Source organism: Excalfactoria chinensis, chromosome 22 (genome assembly GCF_039878825.1).
Source record: "Excalfactoria chinensis isolate bCotChi1 chromosome 22, bCotChi1.hap2, whole genome shotgun sequence".
NCBI lineage: Eukaryota > Metazoa > Chordata > Aves > Galliformes > Phasianidae > Excalfactoria > Excalfactoria chinensis.
In genome coordinates this window covers 4865954-4887237 of record NC_092846.1, presented here as the reverse complement: position 1 = coordinate 4887237, position 21284 = coordinate 4865954, and the positions used below count along the sequence as shown (strand labels likewise).

At 61.3% G+C, this 21284-nt stretch overlaps 5 protein-coding genes across 14 annotated transcripts in view; 2 read left to right on the top strand and 3 right to left on the bottom strand.

Moving 5' to 3' along the window:
* MACF1 (microtubule actin crosslinking factor 1) overlaps nucleotides 1-5485 on the bottom strand; it is a 110090-nt gene extending 104605 nt beyond the window's left edge. For 8 of the 9 annotated variants that reach the window (XM_072355709.1, XM_072355708.1, XM_072355710.1 and 5 more), the window contains exons 1-2: nucleotides 5347-5485; nucleotides 4164-4404 (exon numbers count right to left, since the gene is read on the bottom strand). In XM_072355709.1, the coding sequence (XP_072211810.1) occupies nucleotides 4164-4383 (220 nt within the window). In that variant the 5' untranslated portion in view covers nucleotides 4384-4404; nucleotides 5347-5485. Of the gene's footprint in view, nucleotides 1-1452; nucleotides 1651-4163; nucleotides 4405-5346 lie in introns of those variants that run through there. The other variant, XM_072355705.1, reaches the window with a different exon arrangement.
* Nucleotides 1-21284, top strand: part of YARS1 (tyrosyl-tRNA synthetase 1) — a 79734-nt gene that overhangs the window by 9408 nt on the left and 49042 nt on the right. The gene's annotated exons all lie outside the window — the stretch shown is intronic.
* On the bottom strand, nucleotides 7695-8939 carry NDUFS5 (NADH:ubiquinone oxidoreductase subunit S5). Its single transcript, XM_072355585.1, has 2 exons — nucleotides 8585-8939; nucleotides 7695-8474 (listed from the first exon to the last, which is right to left on the bottom strand). Exons 1-2 carry the CDS (start codon nucleotides 8798-8800, stop codon nucleotides 8370-8372), a joined length of 321 nt encoding a protein of 106 aa, XP_072211686.1. The 5' UTR covers nucleotides 8801-8939; the 3' UTR covers nucleotides 7695-8369.
* Nucleotides 9480-13846, bottom strand: AZIN2 (antizyme inhibitor 2). Its single transcript, XM_072355263.1, has 10 exons — nucleotides 13517-13846; nucleotides 12299-12460; nucleotides 12022-12195; nucleotides 11494-11666; nucleotides 11240-11371; nucleotides 10902-11067; nucleotides 10626-10788; nucleotides 10445-10557; nucleotides 9950-10164; nucleotides 9480-9780 (listed from the first exon to the last, which is right to left on the bottom strand). The coding sequence occupies exons 2-10, from the start codon at nucleotides 12395-12397 to the stop codon at nucleotides 9639-9641; spliced, it is 1377 nt and encodes a 458-aa protein (XP_072211364.1). The 5' UTR covers nucleotides 12398-12460; nucleotides 13517-13846; the 3' UTR covers nucleotides 9480-9638.
* Nucleotides 14193-20517, top strand: AK2 (adenylate kinase 2). Of its 2 annotated transcripts, XM_072355629.1 has the most exons (7): nucleotides 14193-14368; nucleotides 14520-14645; nucleotides 16087-16197; nucleotides 16278-16372; nucleotides 16954-17026; nucleotides 17600-17795; nucleotides 19690-20517. In XM_072355629.1, the coding sequence occupies exons 1-7, from the start codon at nucleotides 14255-14257 to the stop codon at nucleotides 19695-19697; spliced, it is 723 nt and encodes a 240-aa protein (XP_072211730.1). In that variant the 5' UTR covers nucleotides 14193-14254; the 3' UTR covers nucleotides 19698-20517. The 2 variants fall into 2 exon arrangements, with proteins under 2 accessions (XP_072211730.1, XP_072211729.1); XM_072355628.1 differs by lacking the exon at nucleotides 19690-20517 and having other exon boundaries at nucleotides 17600-17954.

The following is a 21284-nucleotide window of genomic DNA, read 5'->3' as shown; positions in this document are numbered from 1 at the left end:
TCCCCCACCCAGTGCGATGCTGGGAGCGCGTGGCTGCACGCCTCAGCATGTGCACAGCTTCACCGCCCAGCAGTGAGGCAACGGGGCTGGGCCGAGCTCCTGGGTGTGACAGCACGGGGTGCACCTGGGATGCTCACCCACTGACTTCCAGGGGTCCCCGTGCCCCCAGGGGAGGCTGATGGAGACCGGTTCAATCTACGTGCACACACTGAGGGCGCTGGGAGCCGCAATCAGGGCGCTGCGCAGCCTGCAGCCCACACAGCCCATCCCCACTCCCACCCAGGACCGGGGTGCAGCTGGACGGCTCAGCCCCATGGGGCGCCCACGGCTCCGAGCAGCGCAGTCCAGCAGCAGCGCTGCACAACACCTACCTGCCAGCCCAGTCACGCTCAGCATCTCAGCTGCCTACACCAGGAGGCTGATAAAGAAACCGCGGGGATGTGCCATCTGCTTAACCCCTGCTCTGCAGCTCAGAGTGGATCCACAGCCGGGAAACAGGCACACCGCAGCACGACCCATCGGTCCGGCCGTGGGCAGAGGCCCCACTGCTCGTTTTAAGCGTAAAGGCCATTTTGCATTAAGCAGCTCTGTGCAAAAAGCCGCTCCCCGTCACATCACAGCGCAGGCAGCACCGAGCGCCCACCTGCCCCCGTGCTGCCAGCCCGAGGCCCATTCCTAAACGATGAGGTGTGGGGAGGGACGAGCCGGGAGAAAGCCCGAGTCCCAGCAGGACAAGGAGAGCCCCGCAGCGGGGACCGGGAGGCGTCCAGCAGCCCAACAAGCCCACGGACCGCTGCCATACGGCACCCACAGCAACGGCGGGACGTCCAGGGGAAGGAGGGGAGCTGGGAAGGAAGAGAAGGGGCAGGGAAGGCTCAGAACCCGACGAACACACCCTCACTTCCCTTACACCGAACGCAACCCGTGACCGAACTCACCGCCAGCCCAGCAGCGCGGCCACCCCCAGCCGGGTATTTCCAGCCGCGGCGCGCGGCGGGGATGGGGGCGCGGACACGGCGCGATCCCGTCTGCGTCCGGCACCGACCAACGGCGGAGCGGCAGCGAACGGCACCGAACGGCACCGCGTGCCGAGAGCGTTGGGGCGCACGTTGGGCACCGCGGGGTCGCACCGCCCCGCCCGGCCCCGGCGGCGCATCGGAACGGATCCGGGCGGCCAGAAACGGTGACAACGCGGGAAACGCGCCGCCCCGGGATCGGCCGCCCGGCACAACGGGGCGCACCGCCGGCACCAAACCGGCACCAAACCGGCACCAAACCGGCACGCGGCGCGAGCACGTTGCACACCGGGAGCTGCACAGCGGGACCGCACACCGGGAGCCCACGTGCAGCGCGGAGCCGCGGGGACGTTCGCTCGCCCGAACCGCGAGACCGGGAGCCGAGGACAGCCCGGAGCAGCGCCGGGCCCGGCGGGCCGCTGGCGGGACACCGTACCTTTATAGCGCTCCAGCACGTCCTCGTAGGCCTGCACGAACTCCTTCTCCTGGCTGCGGTCGGCCGGGAGCAGCCCCGGCACGTACCCGGCCATGGCGGCCTTTGTGCCGGCGGCCTCGGAGCGGCGCCCGGCGCGGCGGTCAATGCCGATCTGCGCGGCCCCGCTTCCGCCCCGCGCCGCCGCCCCGCGCCGCCCACGGCCACGCCCACCCGCTCGAGACCACGCCCCCCTCGCCGAGGCCACGCCTCCTTCGTACGACGTCCGCTGATTGGCCCCGCCCGCCCCCGGCCCCGCCCCCTCCCCTCCTCACCGCCGGCGGTACCGGCAGCGCTGCGCCCCCTGGCGGTATCGCTGGGTCGGCACCTCCCGGTTGCTGAGATCCGCCCGGCGCGTCCCGCCGCCCCCCGCGCCCCCGGAGCCCCCGCCCCGCCGCGCCGCGCTCCCGCAGCTCGGAGTCCCGCCGTTCCGTTCCGCTCAGCGCAGCGGAGATGCCGCGTTCGCCCCCCCGCTCCGGCTCCGCCCCCCCCGGTCCCGGCGGGCGATTCCCGGCGTTCGGGGCCGCCGCAGGACGCGGCTTTTTGGCCCCGGCCGCGCCGTTCCCGTGGCAACCGGCGCCGAGCGAGCGGTAACCGTGGCAACGCACAAAGCCCCTTCCGCGCCGCCCCGGCACCGCCGCAGCCCCGCACCCATCGCCCGGCGGCTCCGCGTCCCCCGGGGCGGCCCCGCACCCGGTTCGGCCCTGCGGGTCGGCCCTGCGGCACCGCCGGCTCACAGCCGCCCGCGTTCCCCCTCCCCGCACGGAGCTCAGCGCCCAGCGGGGGTCGCGGTCCCTCCCCGGTTCCCCTCCGGTCGCCCCGCGGCGCCGCTCCCCCCGCACACGACGCGCCGCGCTCCCGAGGGACAAAGGAGCGATCCCGAGTGGGACGCAGCGCTGCGCGCCGACGCTGCCGCCCGGGGCTGCACCCAGCGCCGCCCGGTACCGGCGCCCAGCATCGCCCAGCGGCACCCAGTACCGCCCAGCGCCGCTCCAGGCCCACACAGCGAACCCAAACCCTGAGCGCGCCGCCCCTCAACGCGTTTGGGGTCCTTGAAGAGCGGCCCCACAGCGCAGCCGTCACCCCCAGGAGGACACGCGGACCGGCCGCCTCCGGCCCCATCGCCAGCCGCTCTGCCCCGCCTGGGACGCCGCCAAGTCCCCATTTCCTCGCTCCGGTGGCCATAGAGGGCACCGTGACCACCCGGCCCCACAGTGACGGCGCTGTCCCGGCGGTGCCACCGCGCTCCCCCGGGGCACAGAGAGCGCGGGGAGGGGGCTGGGGGGGCTGAAAGGGGCTGAGGGCTGAGCACGACCCCGGCGCCGTGTCCCCACACCGCCCACAGAGCCCAACGCTGCCGCAGCCGCTGCCCCCAATCCGGACACAAAGGGACCGATTCCCCCCCCGGTGTGGGGTGAGCAGTTGTGTAATGCAAAGCTCCGAATCCACATTTCAGCTCCTTTGCAAACCGCTGACACCAAACTGTCTCCAACTCTTTCTTCCCGGCTCGGCGCTGTTTGCACCGCGCGAGTTATTTTTAATGGGAAATCTGCATGAGACCGGATTTCGTGACATCTCTTCGCCTTTAATCACGGGTTGGATCGACCCAGCGCGATGATGGGTGCTCGGCATCCCCATCCCGGAGCCCGCAGCGGGGCTGAGCGGGTGGGACGGGAGCGGGGCAGGACGGGGCGGCTGTTGGCTGCCCGCGGCGCTGGCGGTGGGGCAGGGCCGGGCCGCGCCCTACGCATTTGCCTCCCCCCGGTCCCAGACGGCGCTTGCAGAGCCTTCATTTGAATCAACTGGTTCTTCCTGCCCTGAGCACGTGAGAGCGCACACAGCGCCGTGTGCCGGGGCTGAGGCTGGGTACTGGAGTGCTGGGCGAGGCGGGGGCTGGTGGGCACTGAGGGCTCGGTCTCGTGCTTTCCCATAAGCAGACCATAGCCAGGGTCTGAGGTTTCCCTGGGGCTCCTTGGAGGGGTTTGGACGTGCCAACATCCCAGCATGGCAGTCAGCATCCTCCTCCTCCACCCTGCGGCACAGGCTGCACCCTAAGAGCCCTCAGGGGAACTTGGTGCCCCTGAGCCACCAGCACAGCCAGGGCTCAGCGTGGCCCTTTGGTGTGGCTGCCCCAGAAGCCATCGGGGTGAAGGAGCAGCCCCAGCACGCAGCCAAACCCGGGAGGAAACCCCAAACCTCCCAGGGCAAATTCCTGCCTGAGTCTGGCCAGAGGCATCGCTCCAGCAAGGAGCCACTCAGCCCTTATTGAGGCCTCCTAACGTCACCCCGTGAGCTCCGGAGGTGACCCGTCATCAGCTGAGAGCAGGACCTGAACCACAGCCATGACCAAAGACACCACGGAGCCAAACCTCACCGCCACCAAAGGCCACATCCCCCTGCCCTGCGTGGGGCTGTTCCCCCCCGTAAGCACCGTTCCCAACCTCTGGGCACAAAGACACCCAAAAAGGCTTCCCATCCACCCCAATTCATGCCAACCGGCAGCCAATGGCAGCTGATGGCCACCACGCCAGGGTCACCCTGGCCACATTCTCCCCAGCGCCACAGAGCTCCATTAGTGGGCATCCCGTGCTGTGGCTCTATGGGGAGCAGGGACGGCCGCTACCGTCACCTCCACCACCGCTGGGAGACCCCCCCCCCCCCCCGGGCTGCGTTACCTGCAACTCTGACGACCGCCCTCTCGGCGGGGTCCAGCACCGAGTCCTGGCTCTTCCGCTTCTTCTGCTCGTGCAGGGGCAGATTCCAGGGCAGGGTGTCCCCGGGGGGGCACGGGGAGAGGCTGCCCGAGCGCTCGCTGCGGTACGACCGCTCGCTCCTGCAAGACCGCTCGCTCCGGCACGACCGCTCGCTGAGGGTCTCCTCGTCGGAGGACGACATGGCCCCGGCGCGGGCAGCAGCCTGCGGGAGGAGCGAACACCGCGTGACAACGGGACAACGGCGGCTCCCTCCCACCGCGGTCGCCGGGGGACAGAGGAAGGTCCGTCCCACCACGGCCACGTCTCCCTCGTGTCGATGTCTGCACGCCCTCCCGCACCGGGAAACGGGCCCTCCCGCCGCTCCTGAGCGCTGCCTCAGTTTCCCCATTGCCGGGAAGCCGCTGCCCCGGGAATGGGGCCGGCAGCGCAGCCACCCCTCCGCCCAAAACCCACAGTGGCATCCCCGGCACCGGCTCGGTGCCACAAAGCACAGCGCAGCCTCTGGGCTCCATTTCTTTGTGCTCGGCACAAGCAGAAGCCATCAGACCCGCGCTGCCCTTTGTACCTGGGGTTTTTATTTTCCCTCCGAGTGGGAGCAGCCTTAAAAACCCCCTTAAAAATCCCATTAATTGTGTCAGGAGAAAATGGTAGGGCTCCCTGCAGCGAGCAGGGGGAGAGCTGCGCGGCACACACACACGCTGGGCAAACGAGCACCTTGCATGAGGCGTATTTAAAATCATCCCCATTGTATCCTCTGTCTCGAGCAGGGAAATGCACCCGGAATGAGTGGGGCTCCCACAGCCGCTGTGCCACAGCCCTCCATGGCGCGGAGCCTTTCCTTCTCCCCATCATTTCATCAGCAAAACGCGAACAAAGAGACCCCCCCCCTCAAAAAAAAAGAAGATGGAAAGGGCGGATGGGGATGGCTGCCGTGACTCATTCACCCCACCGAAAAGCTGCGGAAAACGCATCCCGGCGTGCGGAGCGTTGCGGGGCCGGGAGCGTTCTGCGGGGGGCCGCAGGTGCGGGGGCAGCGCGTCCCCAACGCCGCCTTTCCGCGCTCCATCCCCGCTCTCCGCTGCCGCCCGACTCCGCTCCATCCCCGCCCCGCAGCCTCTCCCGCCGCATCCCCGGCCCAGCTCACCCCCTGCTCGGTGCGGCGCTGCGCGGCCCGGCTCCGTGCGGGCAGAGCGCGGCGCTCCCGCTCCGCTCTCGGTGCGGCCGTTCCCGGCGCCGCCGTGCGCTCCCGGTACGGCCCCGCTGCGCTCTCCCCGCTCCGCCGCTCGGCGCCTCCCCCGGCCCGGCCCGGCCCTGCCCACCGGGGCGGCAACGGAGCGGCGGGGGGGGGGTCCTGGTGCCCGCCCCTGCGCCAGCCCCGCCGGGCACCTCTACGTCGGGCTGCCCCACACCGGGCATTCTTCAGGGCCGCCCCAGCACGGCTGCTGCCCCGGAGTTGCCCCCACCCGCTGTGTACCCCAAGTCCCAGCGCCCCCCTCCTACACGCGGCCCCGTTCCCAGGGCCTCCACAGGGCACCCAACAGCCCCCCTCCGCCCCCACCCCGCACAGCCTTCCTCCCATCCCTGCCTCCCCCCACCAGCTAATTACAGCGCTCATCGATCAGTCGCAGCGGTGCCTGGAGCGCAGCGGGGCCACGAGCGGGGTGCAAGGGACAGAAGATCCACGTCACGGCCCCGGGCCAGCACAGCCACCCCCGGGGTGCTGCAGGCAGCCGGGCCTATCGCCCCCGAGCCCCGGGGTCTGGGCGCAGCCATCCACTCATGGCATTTCTCTCCAGTGGGTTCTCATATCTCATCCCAATCTGTCCCACGGTTACCTCCTATGCTCCTCGGGTGATGGGCGGGCGATGCTGAGCACCCTGCAAGGAAGGGATGCTCCGGAAGCAGCCGTGAGAGCCGCGTGTTTCCCTCCAGCTCACAGGCACAGCAGGGAGGAACTCGGCTGAAACCCACCGAGAGCAGATGCCCAAAGAACATCCCCAGCACGGCCGGGGACACCGAGCCCAGCGGGGATGGAATCAGTGCAGGGCTGAGCGCCCACTGTTGTCCTGCAGGACGTGTCCCTCCGTCCCCTCTGCTCAGTGCCACCCAGCGGGGTTCGGCCCCATTCCTTGTGGAGACCTCAGAGCAACCGGGCAAATCTGCACCATGTTAAATCCCAAATAAATGAGGAGAGGTGGCCAGGAAACACTGCCTGCTCCAACCTGCGCACGTTTCACACCCAAAATGCATTTCCAAGGCTCCCTCGCAGTGCGTTGTTGTTGATCTGGATTATTTGTGCTGCAAATCTGGGTTAAGGCCACATGTTGTTTTGCTGCATGGGCACGGGGAGTCGTTATTCCGGGCTGGGGGGGCGGGGGCTGCAGCTCTGACTGCACGCATCCTCCTGAGCCACTCCATCCCATTCCTGCAGTGAGGGATGGGTTTGTGGATGGACCCATTGCTGTGGGTGACACCGCTGGGGCAGCAGCCATGCGGTGCAAATGAGCTCTTGGCAGCTGTGCCCGGGGTCGGTCCCCCTCTCCCTCATCAGAGCCTCTGCTGAAGCCTGCAGCCCCAACTGCCTTTTCCCTGACTATATCAGTTCTTCATCTCCCACCAGCTGTTAATTTCCCTCTCCTGCACGGAGCTGGAGCTGTGCAGCACTCGTGGGGCTGTGGGGGCTCCCCTTCCTCCCCAAACCCCAACAGACTCCAGGTTGTGGGAAGGAGGGAGGGAGGATCTCAGTGGAGGAGAGCTCTGGGAGTGCCGAGTGGGAGCAGCACCCAGTGAGGGGCACCTGGAGCTGCAGCTTCAGCCCATCCCGGCCCCTCTGCCTCCATCCCCGCTCCTCTCCAGAGATGCATTTGTCTCTCCACGAACTCAATGTTTGTCATCGGCTCCTTGATAACCTCCCTTATCAGCCCAAGCTTCCCACTCAGCTTTTAACTACGAGGTCTCAGCTGCTCTCCATCCCCGCTGCTGCGCCGTTTGCCCCCGGCTGCATTCACAGCTACTGCAGAACAATTAGATTTCGAATCGGTCTAAAGAGCCGCTTGGGAGGCAGAAGTGTTTGGATGTATTCCTGCATCTCCTCTGACATCTGGGCAGCTCAATTACATGACTCACTCCCGACAGCAGCAACTCACCAGGGTTTTGCTCTGCACTTTTCTCTCTCCCTGCAGCCTCTGTTGGCTGCCACGGGTCCTACAAGGGGCAAAACCCCCTGGATGGCACCGTGGGCACTGGTGCCCCTCAGCAGAGCCCAGCCCTGCTGCAGCTGGAACCACACTGCTGTCATCTGCTGTCTCAGTGTGGGGATTTGTGAGGATCGGGAACCTCACATGCTCTACCTGGATCAAAGATTAAGCATTAAACCCACAATCACTGGTATTAAAACCTTGGATTAAAACACAGACATTCCCCATCTCAACTTCCAGGTACTCCATTGCTTTAATGCCGTTACAAAACTGTGCTGAATTTGGAGGGTCTGGGGAGAAATCTTCCTTCTAAAAGGAGAAGCACATTGGTGAGGGCAGCCCCAACTTGCAGAGCTCCGGGGCTGCTGCCGTCAGCACACACTGCACACTCAATGGATCGAGCTGACATTACAGAGCAAAGCTTCCAAGCCACTGTGTGGGGGTCACAGATCGAAGGGGCGGGAGGGAGTGAGAGTGTGGCTGCTGCTGCCCAAATCCTAGTCAGAGGGGGCTGTTTCCACCAGATTTTCACCTCTCAGGCCAATGCCACCAGCTGGGAACCAGCCCAACAAACAGCAGCCACGTATCCTGCTCATCTGGGTGAGTTCTTTACTCCTTTGGGCTGCTCCCCCATCTCAGGGCTGACTGCGCTGCCTGCAGGCGTGAGCACGAAGGAACCCACCACGGCCCTACAAGAGACGGGCACAGCAATGGCAGCTCCCAGTCACCCCCAGCATCAGGGCAGCATTTCAGGGGGGGTCAGAAAGAAAGACAAGGTAGAACAGAACGCTGCTCCAAAGCAGACATTTACTAGTCAAAGCAATGACACCCAGTACCGGCATTGCTCCCTTGGCTGTGGGCAGAGCCCTCCCCAGCACCGCCCCGTGTGGGATGGCAGCAGAGCCCCATCGCTCTGCTCTCCTTCAGGGTGTCACTTCCACGGCTGCTCGTCGGGTCCCCGCAGGTCGGCTCAGGGCCGCGTGTCCTTCTCCCCCTTGTGGTGCTCGGGCGGGCTGTACTTCCCCTCTTTGATCATCTTGTCCCTTTGCTCCAGGATCTGTTTCAGCCGCTGGGCCTGGCAAAGCACAGGGGGCGGCAGGGAACCGCCGGGCGGTGGGGTCAGGACGGACCCTCGAGGCGCTGCACGCCGCGCTCCCCGCCCCCCCCGCTGGGCGCCCCGCTCACCATCTTGTTGCGGTGCATGCACTCCATGAAGTCCTCGTACTCGGGCCGGCACTCGCGGCGGGCCCTGGTCTGCCCCAGGCCGTGCCCGCACTCCACCCACTCCCGCTCGAAGGCGTGACAGGCCGCGGCCACCCCGTACGGCTGCGTGGAGCTCTGCCGCAGCAGCCACCGGTCGACGTCGATGCCCAACTGCCGCTGCAGGTCCCAGAACGGCATGCTGGTGGTGGTGGTGGTGGTGGTGGTGCTGCTGCTGCTGCTGCTGCCGCCGCGACGCCGACCCCGCTCCCGAAACGGACCCTACCGCGCTCCGAACCGGCTCCGCTCCGCCTCCTGCCGACCCGGCCCGCCGCCGTCCTTCACGGGGCTTTTGCGACGCTGCCCGCCGTCAAGCGCGGCCGCAAACGCGACGCCCGCACCGCGCTTGACGGCGACACCAAAGAGACGGGCGGCACGAGCGCCCCCCTCGTTGCGGCGCCCCCTGCCGGCACGGAGGGGAAACCGGCCGCCGCGCCCCAGCGCCCCCCGCAGGTCTCTGCGGCACCCCCCGAGAGACCGCGCCCAGGACCCCCGTTGTGCCGCAGTCTCCGGAGCTCCCCGTGTCTCCAGTGGTTGTGATGTCCCGCAGGGCCCCTCACTGCTGCCAGTGTCCTCCAGAAGTGTTCATTAGGGCAGGAGGGTTCATTAAGGCTCCCAATGAGCCGCAGCCACCCCCTATCAGCACCCACAACCCGGAACCCACCCGCTGTCCGCACATCCCCCCGCGCCCCGGGGCACCTCTAAGGCTGGGACAACAGCTTCGGCATCCCGAATGAGCACGGCCTCATCACGCAGCCAACTGCTCACACGAGCCGGATCTTCCACCACCCCAGGCACAGGGAGGGGACGCCGGGGGGGTCCTGGTGGCAAAACATGAGCCTGGCTCAGCACCCATTTATTACCATAACTGCCGTGAAAGCACACACAGCACCGCACAAGCAGGAGGAGCAGGACTGCGCCGTGCTGAGCTCTGCCCGCAGCCCCACGGGAGCAGGATGCTGGAGTGGGACCCCCCTGCTCAGATGATGCCGGCTGGGGGGAAGACTGGGGGGACGCAGAGGGACTCCACCATCTCCCATCCGCAGGACAGCGGCGTGCAGCTGCTCTCGTGCTCATCTTCTGCTGGCAGCCGCTTCCCCTGCAGCAGCTGCACGGCCTTCCTGCAGGCAGAGAGAGCGGGAGGGAGCAGGCGGCTCCCATTCACAAAATGTCCCGGGATGGTTACCAAGATCTGCCCCTCCCTCGGGCAGAGAGCCCAGATGAAGGGCAGCTCAGTGTCTCCCACTGGCAGTCCTGCCCTCAGCCTGCTCACACCGGGCTCTCTCTTACCAGGCCAGGCGGGACATGGCATAGGTGACGTGTGGCCGGGGACACCCACCGCACAGGGACGACGTCGCAATGGTGTAGGCACCCATGTCCTGGAAAATCAGCCAGTCCCCGTCCTGCAGCTCAGGCAGCTCCACGTCGTCCGTAATCTGGTCCTCTGCGTTCCCCAGGGGTCCCCTGAGGCTGCTGCTGCACAAGTGCTGCTCCGGGCAGGGCTTCTGCAGGGGGCAGATCACGTGGCCACATGAGATGAGGGCATCTGCGCCACGACACCAAGCAGTGTCATGCAAGATGAGAATCTGGCCCCACAACAGCAGACACGCTCTTAAATTTAACCCAGGTGGCCCCAGAAGTGACAATGGCAGCAGGCCATTAGGGAAGCCCTAAGAAGCTAGGGAGCAGCTATCAGTCCCAAAAGTGCTCTCAGGGACTGCGCAGACCAAAGCAGATCTCACAGCACAGGAGAAGCCACACTACTCTGCAGGGCTGGGTCCTCACCTTGTGCAGCAGAGGTTTGGGGCAGGGACTGTCAAACAGGACAGAGCTGAAGGTGCCGTAGATGCCATCGCTGAGGTGATAGACAAGGCTCTTCTTGCTGCCAGGCTCTTCCCCTGGAGAGCAGGGAGAGGCTCAGGGGCACACGGGCACAGGGGCAGACCCGCTCCATGGTCCCACTTACCATCAGAGCCTGGCTGCTGCATGGGAACCTCTTCCTTGCTGGTGATACTGGCTGCAAAGGTGAAGGCTGAGGTCACGTAGTATCGCCCCGGGGTTGCAACAATCTCCACCCCACAGCCTTCGGGGAAATACGTGTCCAGTTCAGAGTTTATCACAGCAGCAATCTGGATGGGAAGAGGATGTACCCGGAGTGAGCTCGGTCAGGCTGCTCAGTACAGGGCAGGGAGCTCCAGTCTCACTCTCTGCCTGCCCAGAGCCGGCACTGGGAGCCACATACCTCCTCAAACTGGGCTCTGGCGTCCTCAGTGCCAGGAAACCCCCCTCCGATGTCCAGGAGGTGCATTTGATAGCCCAGCTCTGTGCCCACGTCAAACGCCAGCTGTGCCTCTGCAACAGCCTGGGCAAAAACCTGGGGCTCCAGGCCGTGTCCCCCAAGGCGAAAGCTGAGGGCACAGACCCTGCTCAGCGGGGCTGCCTGGTCCGTGGTGGCAGGAAGGGGACGTGGCCGAGAAATCCCCACCACGTCAGCTCCTGAATTGTTCCAGCAGGCAGAGCTCCCTGCAGGGCTGCCCGACGGGCTCAGCACACCAAAGGGACAAGGGCAACACGCCTTACCTGACGCCAACAACCTCCACATCTTGCTCCTTTGCTGACTCCAGCAGGCGTCGGCAGGACTTGAGCGTGGCCCCAAACCTCATGCTTGGATGGGCAGAGGGGCTGGAGTCAGCAGCAATACCCAAAAGCATCCTGCACAGCAAAAAACGCTGTTGAGGTGCCTTTGGGCCCCCCACCATCCCACAGCCAGCTCTCCGAACCCCACCACAGCCCCCCAGTCCAATGCTGCCTCCAGACTCTGCATCAACACCTACCTGGCTTGTGGGTGGCTCCGGGCCACCTTGCCCAGCTCCACCTCGTTGTCGAAGGTCATCAGCTGCACACCACAGCTGGCTGCGTATTTGATGTGGGCAACCTGCTTGCAAGGGCTGCTGTAGAAAATCTTGTCAGCCGGGACCCCAATGCTTTGAACCTCTGCAATCTCTGTCTGCAGGGAAATAGCACACGTGGGGCAGGTCTCTGGGAACAGCGCTGCTGTGCTTGGCCATGACTGCCTACAGACCCCAGCCAGCTCGTAGCCGTCAGCTTGACAGCGGCCAAGCCTGCCAGGCGGGACAACGGTTAGACAGGCAAGAAATGTCGGTCAAAGGCAGCAAGCCTGAATCCCCAACCAGGACGGGGATTTCTGGGCTGTGTCTGCCGGGTTCTGGCAGCAGGGGGAGACTCGTGCTGCTGTAGATGTTGGCTTGTGAGTGGCGACGTGTAAAACGAGGGTGACGTCGGCCAGTCTCCCACCAAGACCCAAAGGATGCTCATCCCGAGCTGTTCCCCCACGGCCATACCTTGTTGGCACAGGCAAAGCCTGCCCCCAGCTCAGCCAGCAGCCGTATCACCCCTCCGCTGCTGTTGCACTTCACAGGGAAGTAGGGCTTCACCCGGGGCAAGGCCTTCAGGAAGAGCAGGTGTTTCTTCACGATGTCCCCAAGGTCTGCCACGAAGAAGGCTTGCCGCTCCCCCTGCAGTAAAGCCGAGGTGAGCAGCAGTCGCTGCTCTGTGTCCACCTCCTCCCGGGAGGGGGGTTGATGCAGAGCACAGCAGAGCCGCCCGCCTTGCCTTTACCGTCTGGCACAGCTCCACCAGGGTGCTCTCCAGGAGGTCCCTGCTGGTGAAGCCCTCCTCCACCATAATGAAATTGGACTCATTCAGGTACCCGTTCATGGTCAAGCTGTGACAGCACTAAAGCCTCCTCTAGTAGGGTATGGCTCCTAAGTATGCAACACGCTGGAAAAAGAAAGGAAGTGGTGGAGGCAGAGCTCCGGAGACTCCAGCAGTGTGTGTGTCCCCACCTGCCCCCAAAGTGCCCCCTGGCCCCACACAGGGCTGTACGGGGAGCACCGCCCTGAGGGGAGCCCCCCGCTGTTATTCAGAGCAGCACCTCGGAGCACCGCTAGGGTTAAGGCGTGCTCTGCAGGGGGAGGAGGCACATTTCCCTGCACTGCAGAGCTCTGTGTTTTTGTTCACAGCAGCTGTCTTGTTCAGCAGCAGTTCTGGCACCAACGCCATGAACAACAAAGCCAGCTTCACCGTAAAGCCAGCGGCTCATACATCTCCAAACGCGTGTCTTTGTGCTCTGGCACAAAGTTGGACCCGCTGTATGTTCCAAGGGGAGAAGTTTCCTTGTGGTTTTCAAACTGCCAAAGTCTCAGACCCACTTCTGGACACACAAGAAAACACTCAAGAAAAGCGAGGCATTTCTAAAGAGCACAGCATGGGCCGAGGGGATTCCACCCCAATAGGCCATGTCTACCACAGGGCTTTTACAGGAAAATTGTCCCTCTGGTCAGAAGCGAGCAGGAGACAAAGGTTTCCTTTCTCAGAGCTGAACAGCACCTCCTCCTCTGCAGGGACCTACTTGCAGCAATTCAGATCGGCACTGGGAGAAAGAGCACCCTGAGCCCAGAGCAGCAGCGTGTTGTAACACATTGAGCAACAACCAGCAGCAAAGCCCAGAGCTGGGAAAAGCCCACGAGTCTCCCACAAGAACCAACTGCCCTCAGCTGCAGCAGTTCATCCCGCCCCAGTTCCCCGCCTGCCCCTACACCACAGAGCAGCCAAGCCTGCACAGAGGGGAGCTCCACACCCTTCAAATCTCAGCACCGTCTCCTGCTCTGCCTCACAACCGTGGCCGTGGCAACCGAGCCTGGCCACCCCATTGGCTGAGCCGCCTCCGAGCATCCTTCATCCCTTTCCCAAAGCACAACCAGCACCGTGTCCCCCCCCCTCGCCCACCCACTCCCACGGCTGGGGCTGCCCCCTGCAGACACCCTGGGTCCTCACCACGTCCCCGGTGCGCTGGTGGCTCATCCCCGGCTGGACAGCACGAGCTGTGAGCCCGCTCGCAGCCCGGCCCCGCTCTGAGGATGCTCGTGGCTGCGCGGGGATCCTCGGGGGGAAGAGCGCCAAAAATACCCGTGAGGCTGCGCTTCCAGGGCAACCGGCTCCGCGCAGATAAAGGCTGAGCAGCGCCCGCCTGCGGGATGTTGGCCCGGGGAGCTGCGCGGGGAGCTGACAGGGGCAGACTCTGCCCAACGCTGCGCTGCTGCCAGCGCTTCCCAGCAGCTGAGCCGGCTGTGCCAAACATGCCGCTCCCCGTGTCTGCCTTTGCCTGCATCTGTGCACCCGAACGGCCCCGCTGATCCCTCCCACCCACACCACAGGATGAGCGGGTTGGGTTTTGTTGTTTTTTTTTCCTTTTTCTTGTAAATTTGCAATTCCTTCTCGCTGTTCCCTAAGCAGACAACAGAGCGTGGAGGAGCAGCTGCCCCACACAGGGACCCGGAGCCCGCGTACTTGTCCGGCCCAGGCTCCATCACGGACAGCCACGTGCGGGAAGGTCTCCACGTGAAGGCGCACAATCCCCGCAGCTCCCACTCGCGGCGCTGCCCACGTAGCCCCGCCCCCCGCCACCGTGACCCCGCCCACCGCGTGCGTAGCCCCGCCCCTTCCGCGCGTGGCCCCGCCCACCACGTGTCTGCGTGACCCTGCGGGCGGTGCGTGTCGGCTCCGAGCGGCGCCATGGCTCCGAGCGCTCAGTCCGGCGGTGGCCGCGGGCGGGATCCGGGCGCGGGGCTCCGCCGGGGGATCCGCGCGGTGCTGCTGGGGCCGCCCGGCGCCGGGAAGGGCACCCAGGTGAGCGGGGTGGGGGGGGCGGCCTCCTCGGGCCCGGCTCCCTGGGTCCGTGCGTGGCAGCCCCGCGGGGGCGCCGGGAGTGCGGCCTTTTGCGGCCACCCCTGCAGGGAGCGGCGCCTGGGCGCTCACCTTTGTCTGTCCTTCCCTGCAGGCTCCGAAGCTGGCTGAGACGTACTGCGTCTGCCACCTGGCCACGGGGGACATGCTGCGGGCCATGGTGGCCTCGGGCTCCGAGCTGGGCAAGCGGCTCAAAGAGACGATGGATTCGGGGAAGTTGGTGGGTAGCAGCGGGCTGCTGGGGGACAGACTGACAGCACTGGGCAGCCAGCAGCCAGAATGGGACTCCTTGTCAGAAGCCAAAGTGACAAAGCCCAGTGTGTGCAGCAGGGGCAGGTTGTAGGGTGACGGTGAGGGTCTCCTTATTACCCTGCAGGAGGAGCGTCCTATAAAAGCGTCCTCCCCCCATCACGCTTCTCCTTGCTTCCCAGTAGCCTCTGTGTCCTGCCTTGTTCCTTTCTGTCATGCAGCTTTCGCACAGTCCCAGGTCTGGACTGTGGGGTTGTTACTTTCTCCTTCCATCTGCGTTACAGATTTCCTTCTTGCCTGTAACTGTAACAATAAAGTGGACTTAGGAATGTTGCTGTGAGAATTACAGTGTAACGTTGCAATGCTGTGCAGAAGCCGCTTGTGTCCCAGGGCTGGGTTCTCCCGCACATTTCTGTCCTGGAGAAGTAACTATCTCTCAATATGACTTAGATCCCCTGAGGGGCAGCAAACCATGGGGATCTGCCCCACAGCTCAGCAGTGTGGGCAGATGTGGGGCACTGCTGCTAGCTGTCACTGCCTCATAAGGCCCCAAGGAGACTGCAGGCTCAGGAACAAGGTGGCGTATGTCCAGCTTTAGCTTGAAGCGCGCATTGCAACACAGCCTGGTTGTGAAAGATAGGGACCTTATCTGGTGAGAGTGCTGGTATCTGCCGCATGTGTGAGGCTGCGGGTGCTGTGCTGCTGTGTCCTGGTGGTGTGCTCTGGCTGTCTGATAACTCAGCTGGAAGCACAGCAGCACTTGGAGCCAGGATGTGTTTTTTATGCTCAATTATGCGTTAATCTCTTCCCTGAAAGGGGTAATCAGGAAAGCACAGAAGTGTTGTTGCTTTACCCAGGCTGCTCCCCACCCATGTGCTTCCTGGCCCAGTTTATGTGCAGTGACAGCCTGTGCCCGAGTCCTGCTGGGTCTCAGCTGTAGGTACAAAACAGCACCTGCTGCTGCTCTGGGAACAGACGCCTATTCCTGGGGCTGCAGCACAGAGAAGGCACCGATTCCATTGACGTTCTGAGGTGGTGACGTGGGAAGAGCTGCCCAGCAGGGCCAGACTTTGTCAGCAGCTATTTGGGCATTTACTTTCACACGTGGTTTACAAGCATCAATGAGCGGCTCACGTGCTTTGCCCTTCCTGGCCAGGCCTGCTTACTCAGAGGTGTGTGTGTGTGTGAAGGTACAAAGTAACAGGAAATGAAGGTCACGTCGCTATCAGTGGTTGTACTGAGAATTGGCTTTAAAAAAAAGAAAAGACCTGTAGGGAATTTGACTTAAGGCTGGCTGCCCATTTTGAAACACAACCACCTTTGCACCAGTGCTGTGACTTCACTGTTAAAAGTCCCTGTGCAGGCTGGGCTGCTGCCTGCCCTGACCTTGAACCCATCTCTCCTGTTTGCAGGTGAGCGATGAGATGGTGGTGGAGCTGATTGAGAACAACCTCGACAGCCCTCCTTGCAAGAACGGCTTCCTGCTGGACGGCTTCCCACGCACGGTGAAGCAGGCTGAAATGGTACATGAGCTGCTGCTTCTGGGAGACGGGGAGCCCTTGGCTTGCATCTGCCTCTCTGAGTTGGGTGTTTGCTTTTGCAGCTGGATGAGCTCCTGGAGAAGAGGAGAGAGAAACTGGACTCCGTCATTGAGTTCAGCATCCCCGACTCCTTGCTCATACGGAGGATCACCGGACGGTAACTCTTCTCTCCCCAGAAGCTCTGGGCATTCCTAGTTCATGGGAGACTGTCCTTGTTTGGGATGGTTTTGATCTTGTCACAGCACTCAGACCAGTCCTGCAGTTAGCCCTGTATTAGATTTCTGCTCTGTTTGAGCCTTCCATGCCTGGGCCAATCTGAGCACTGCCTGTTGCTGATATGAATCAACAACCTTGGTGAACCAGCTCAGCCCTTAAGCCTGCTGTCTGACAGCTAATGTCTGCTTCTCTACTGCTATTACTTCTCCCTTATGCAAGCTGTCTGGGCACTGCTGAACCTCCTGTTCGGGATCAGTCATGGCTGTGCAGGGACACGATGTCTCCTGCTGTTTGCCGTGGCTCTGCCACCTTTGTGTTCCCCTTCTCCATTTCCTAGTGCAACTTCTTCTTTTTTATCCCACGCACTTAAATGGCCGTTGGTACCAAAACAGTTAGAAAACGTTCAAATAGAGAGAAGCTGATTGTGTTGTTACTGCAGGTTTTTCCGTGCTGATGACTGGCCAGTTCAGGAGCCTCATCCTGGCACAGGGCCCCTTTGCTGACACTTGCTTTCTGTCTTAGGCTGATTCACCCAGCAAGTGGCCGCTCTTATCACGAGGAGTTCAGACCCCCGAAAGAGCACATGAAGGACGATGTATGTGAGCTCTGAGGCCACAGCTTACGTTGCTTTGGGTTTAGCTGGTGCTTTGCAGCATCCCTGGAAAAAACTTCCTTCCTTCTCTCCTACCTTCTGTCCCACCTTTCTGGGGAGCTTGGGGAGCTGCCTGGGCAGCCAAGGCCAGCAGTACTGCAGGGAGCGAGGCCTAGAGGGATAAGTGAAGGGTACGGCTGTTCTGTGGAGCCTGGACTGTGCCACATCACAACTTGGTGGCCTCTGTCTGTAGCTGAAGTTGCAGTGGGTCACGACTGCTTTCCCTCCTGGGGAGCAACTGTAGCTGCCGTTTGGTCTTGGGGCTCCTTTTAGCAAGCAGAATGGTGTGTGAGGGGAAGACCATCGTGCTGAATCCGTTTCTTCAGTGACGGCTCTGGGACTTGGTTTGGCTGCTCTGGGTTCACACTGATCTCCCATGCTGACCTGGGGACTCGCCTCTGCAGCGCTGCATTGTGGCCCATCTTGGAGGAGGGGAGCAGGGGTTGTAGCTGCGCAGAGAAGGGGGGAGTGCGCCAGGATGCAGCTAGCTGGAGACTGTCCCCTTGCTTCTCCCAGGTCACTGGAGAGCCTCTGATCCGCCGTTCAGATGATAATGAAACAGCCTTGAAAACCCGCCTGAAGGCCTACCACACACAGACCTCCCCCCTGGTCTCCTACTACAGCAAGCGAGGGATCCATACTGCGGTGGATGCCTCCCAGTCTCCTGATGTGGTGTTTGCTAGCATCCTGGCAGCCTTCTCGAGAGCAACATGTAAAGACCTGGTTATGTTCATTTAGGGCTCCGTCCCTGGATGGAGCTCGCCCTTGTCTGTCTCTCTCCATCTCTGCCTCTCTGTCTCTCTCTGTCTCTTTGGGGCCAGGGAGAGTGAAGAGCTAAATAGAGTAGAAGAGGAGGGGTGATGCAGCCCGAGGCAGGACTTTGCTAATTCTCTATTAAACAAGCTGTTAACGGTTTCCATCTCAGTGTATGTGAACTCAGTCTGTGCACATGTGGGCGATTCGGCCCCTAGAGGTCGCAGTGCGCCTGAGCACCAGCTGTCACAACTGAGCTGTGCACCCTTTGGGTCCAAGGGCTTTGGCTTCATTCTAGAGCTGTAGCTCCCCAGGAGAAGCAGCTGCGCTTCCAGCTATTCCTGGCTGCTCCCCAGAGGATGAGCAGCAGCGGGAGGCAGAGCCTGGCTGTGTGTGCAGCCTCCTGCTGCTGCTCAGGGCTGGGTGAGGACTTGTTTCCATTGAATGTGTGTTACCCTGTGGGACAGCAGGTTCCCCAAGAGCACTGTTTTCTCTCTGTTCTGATGCTGCTTGTGGGGCAAAAATAGGGTGAGTGACAATGGGGGTTTTCAGTTTCTTGTCTGTGGGCTCCAAACTTGTCCCAGTTGAGGTGTGGACTCCAATAGAGCAAATATTGGCGAGAGGCTTCTTTTTCAAGAAAAAAAACCACCCCAAACAACGTGAAGTTTGTGTTCAGAATGCAGCCTCTGCAGCCATTTGCTCTGTGGAGGACCAGAAAAGGACTTGGATGTCAGCTCTATTCCTGCACCCTTCCCTTGGCTTTGGCCGAGGAGATGAAGGTGTGTTGAGCTTCCCCTGATCCCAATGTCTAATTAAAGCCTTATTTGCAAAACGTGATTTTTCAAGGCCCAGGGGATGGAGCTATTAAGCGCTGGCCTCACGTGCCCTTCAGCCAGGGGCCCTTTTTGTGAGCTCATGGAAATTTACTTGTTTCTTGAGCAAGTCAAACAGCTTGTCCTGGCTGCCCGTTTGTGCTTCGTGCTTGGACATCTCAGAGCTGTTGCACCACATTATACAACCTTGCAAGGCTGGTGACAACCTTTGCCCACACGGGCTTCCAGCCCTGCCTAGAAGATCTCATTGAAAACGCAGATTGGCTCAGATAGAACTTCGTCCTTTGGCCTCCCATGTATGTTTACTGATTTGCTGTTCCCAAGTCCTTTCTTTCGAGGAAGATGGCTCATCTCCCTCAGCACACTGCGCTGTGGTGGGCTGCGCCCAGGGCTGCTGCTCAGTCCTCTGAAAGCAGTTCTTCTTGATAATTAGTCTGAGGATGACCCCGTCCTCACATGTTCTTCCCAGGAAAACGGCCCTCTTCCTTTTCAGCAAACTGGAAATAATGCTGGAAACTGAAAGCAGTGGATTTCTTGCTCTTGAAAGCATGTGAGTGTGCAGAGAGGGGATTTGAAAGTAACCAAGGGTGCTGGTTTCATCAGCTGCCCGAGTTTCCCCAGATGGCTGTTATCTTCACACTTGTGCTTTCCCATGGGAAGGCAGCAGTGTGCGGGATGGTGGGGTGAGACTGCTGTGCTCTGGGGCAGAGGAAAAGGTGTGTTAGAGCTGCCTCTGCCTCTCGGTGATGTAAGGAAACTGGAAGCAGCTTTTATTTGGCAGCTTGGGAGAATCAAAGAAAGCCACAGCGCCCTAATGCCGTCATAACGCAGGGTTCCTGGCCAGTTGGCATTCCTGAATCTGGTTGAGGTTTCCACAGCAAGAACGATGCATTCTTCTACTCTCTATTTCTTTTTCTCCCTTGTGTTTGCTTTGCATCCAGCTCCGCAGCCTTTTATGCCATCAAGCATTTTGGTTTTTTCCCTAAATATATTTTTTTTCTCTGTTCCCATTTGTTCCAGCTGAGTGACTCCATGAACCAGATGAGACGCCACCAAGCGCTGCTCACTGCTACGTCAGCCATTGCAGCCTTCCCCTGGTGCAGGGGAGGCAGGGAGGGCAGCTGGGAGGGGGGTTACGATTGATGGGAGGGAAAAAGGAAGTGATAAACAAGGGGATTAGGGGTTGGCTTGGTTGTTTTTTGTTTGTGTTTCTTATTCAGCAGAATCATTCTGAAGAGGAGGCGGCCTTCTTAGAAATCAGTGTTTAGGAAGGCAGAAGTATTGCAAAGAAGCATCTCTACCAGTGACCAGAGCCGGGTCACTGACACTGAGCAGGTCAGGCGAGGTGCCAATCCAGGCTTCTCCAGGGCTTGCAGGACTCGTCTTACTGGCTCTTAGAAACTGGAGGCTATTGAAGGTTTGCTGTGATTTCTAAAGCTGCTTCCTGTCAGCGAGGACCAAAATGAACAAATGACTTTTCTGAAGCAGAAAAGGAGGAGGGGGGAAAAAAACCACCGACAACAAAAGGATGCTGTGGTGTTTAACTGAAAGTTTTGTTTTTCTTGTTCTGCTGCATTCCTCCACCCCAGCACAGACTTCTCCAGGTTGTGCTGCTGCTGAGCTGAGGGCTGCGGTGCCGGTCCAAACCTGCCTGCCTTGGCAATCGGGTGGCTTTTCTGTGATCTTGACCAAGCTGGAATTCATATCATGCTGAAGAAATGCAAAAGAACCTTTCTTAATTGACTGCACAAATAACACTTAATTGGTCTCTTTGCATTTCTTTCTAGATCAAATGGTGCCTTGTCTAACCTCTGAATCAATAATAAAATAACCCCTTCACATTTCGTATCTGTTGCCTTGTCCTTTTTGACCTGTGGACAGCGTGGAAGGGAGGCAGGCGACGTGCTCACAGTTGAGGGGGGTGGATCCTCTGGCCTCATCCTGTCTCAAGGACGTTTCTGTGCAGCTAACAGCCTGCCTTGTAATTCCTTCTGTGTTCTCTAATGAGCGGGTCTCAGTGCTTGATGTCACCATAGCAATGCTGTCTCCGGCTGACTTTGTATCTCTCGTTTCCTCATGCATGGTGCTGAAAGCACAACCCCTCTGTATCCTGACCCTTTGTGCTCAGAGCTCCTTTCAGGTATTTTGACAACTGATGCCATGCTCAGCCTTTCCTCCCTTTCTGATTGCTGGTGCATGGAGTTGACGTGATTTCCTCTCTTAACAACTGCAAGCCAGATACTGTCTTCTGCTTCTTTGTGTTCACCTTCTCATCTCGTGCTGCACGCCTCCCTCCACCAGTGGTTGTCAAACTACATGGGACAGAACCTGCTGTAATGAAGGGTCTGAAGGCATTTCCTGGTCTCCTGTTATCCTCCATAGCGTCCCAGGCCCTGCCATGGTTCTCTGAGGAATCCCACAGGAAGGTTGTGCTGATGGTTTTATCCAGTGCCTTTGGTACCACGCAGGAGCAGCCCTGCTTGCAGCTGAGGCTTTGATTCTGGCCCTATGGGCAGAGGGTCAGGCTGCCGATGCTTTCTTCCTCCAGAAAGGACCAGTTTCTTCACCATAACTGGGCGCCTTTGCTCCTCAGCCACGCAGCCTCTCTGTGCCCT

Coding starts and splice junctions, on each gene's coding strand:
- AK2 (XM_072355628.1), top strand. CDS start 14,255: ATGGCTCCGAGCGCTCAGTCCGGCGGTGGCCGCGGGCGGGATCCGGGC. Junction 14,369..14,519: donor GCGCCGGGAAGGGCACCCAG/GTGAGCGGGGTG, acceptor CCTTCCCTGCAG/GCTCCGAAGCTGGCTGAGAC. Junction 17,027..17,599: donor AAGAGCACATGAAGGACGAT/GTATGTGAGCTC, acceptor TGCTTCTCCCAG/GTCACTGGAGAGCCTCTGAT.
- NDUFS5 (XM_072355585.1), bottom strand. CDS start 8,800: ATGCCGTTCTGGGACCTGCAGCGGCAGTTGGGCATCGACGTCGACCGG. Junction 8,475..8,584: donor GCATGCACCGCAACAAGATG/GTGAGCGGGGCG, acceptor GTGCTTTGCCAG/GCCCAGCGGCTGAAACAGAT.
- AZIN2 (XM_072355263.1), bottom strand. CDS start 12,397: ATGAACGGGTACCTGAATGAGTCCAATTTCATTATGGTGGAGGAGGGC. Junction 12,196..12,298: donor TGGTGGAGCTGTGCCAGACG/GTAAAGGCAAGG, acceptor GCTTTACTGCAG/GGGGAGCGGCAAGCCTTCTT. Junction 11,372..11,493: donor CGGAGCCACCCACAAGCCAG/GTAGGTGTTGAT, acceptor TTTGCTGTGCAG/GATGCTTTTGGGTATTGCTG.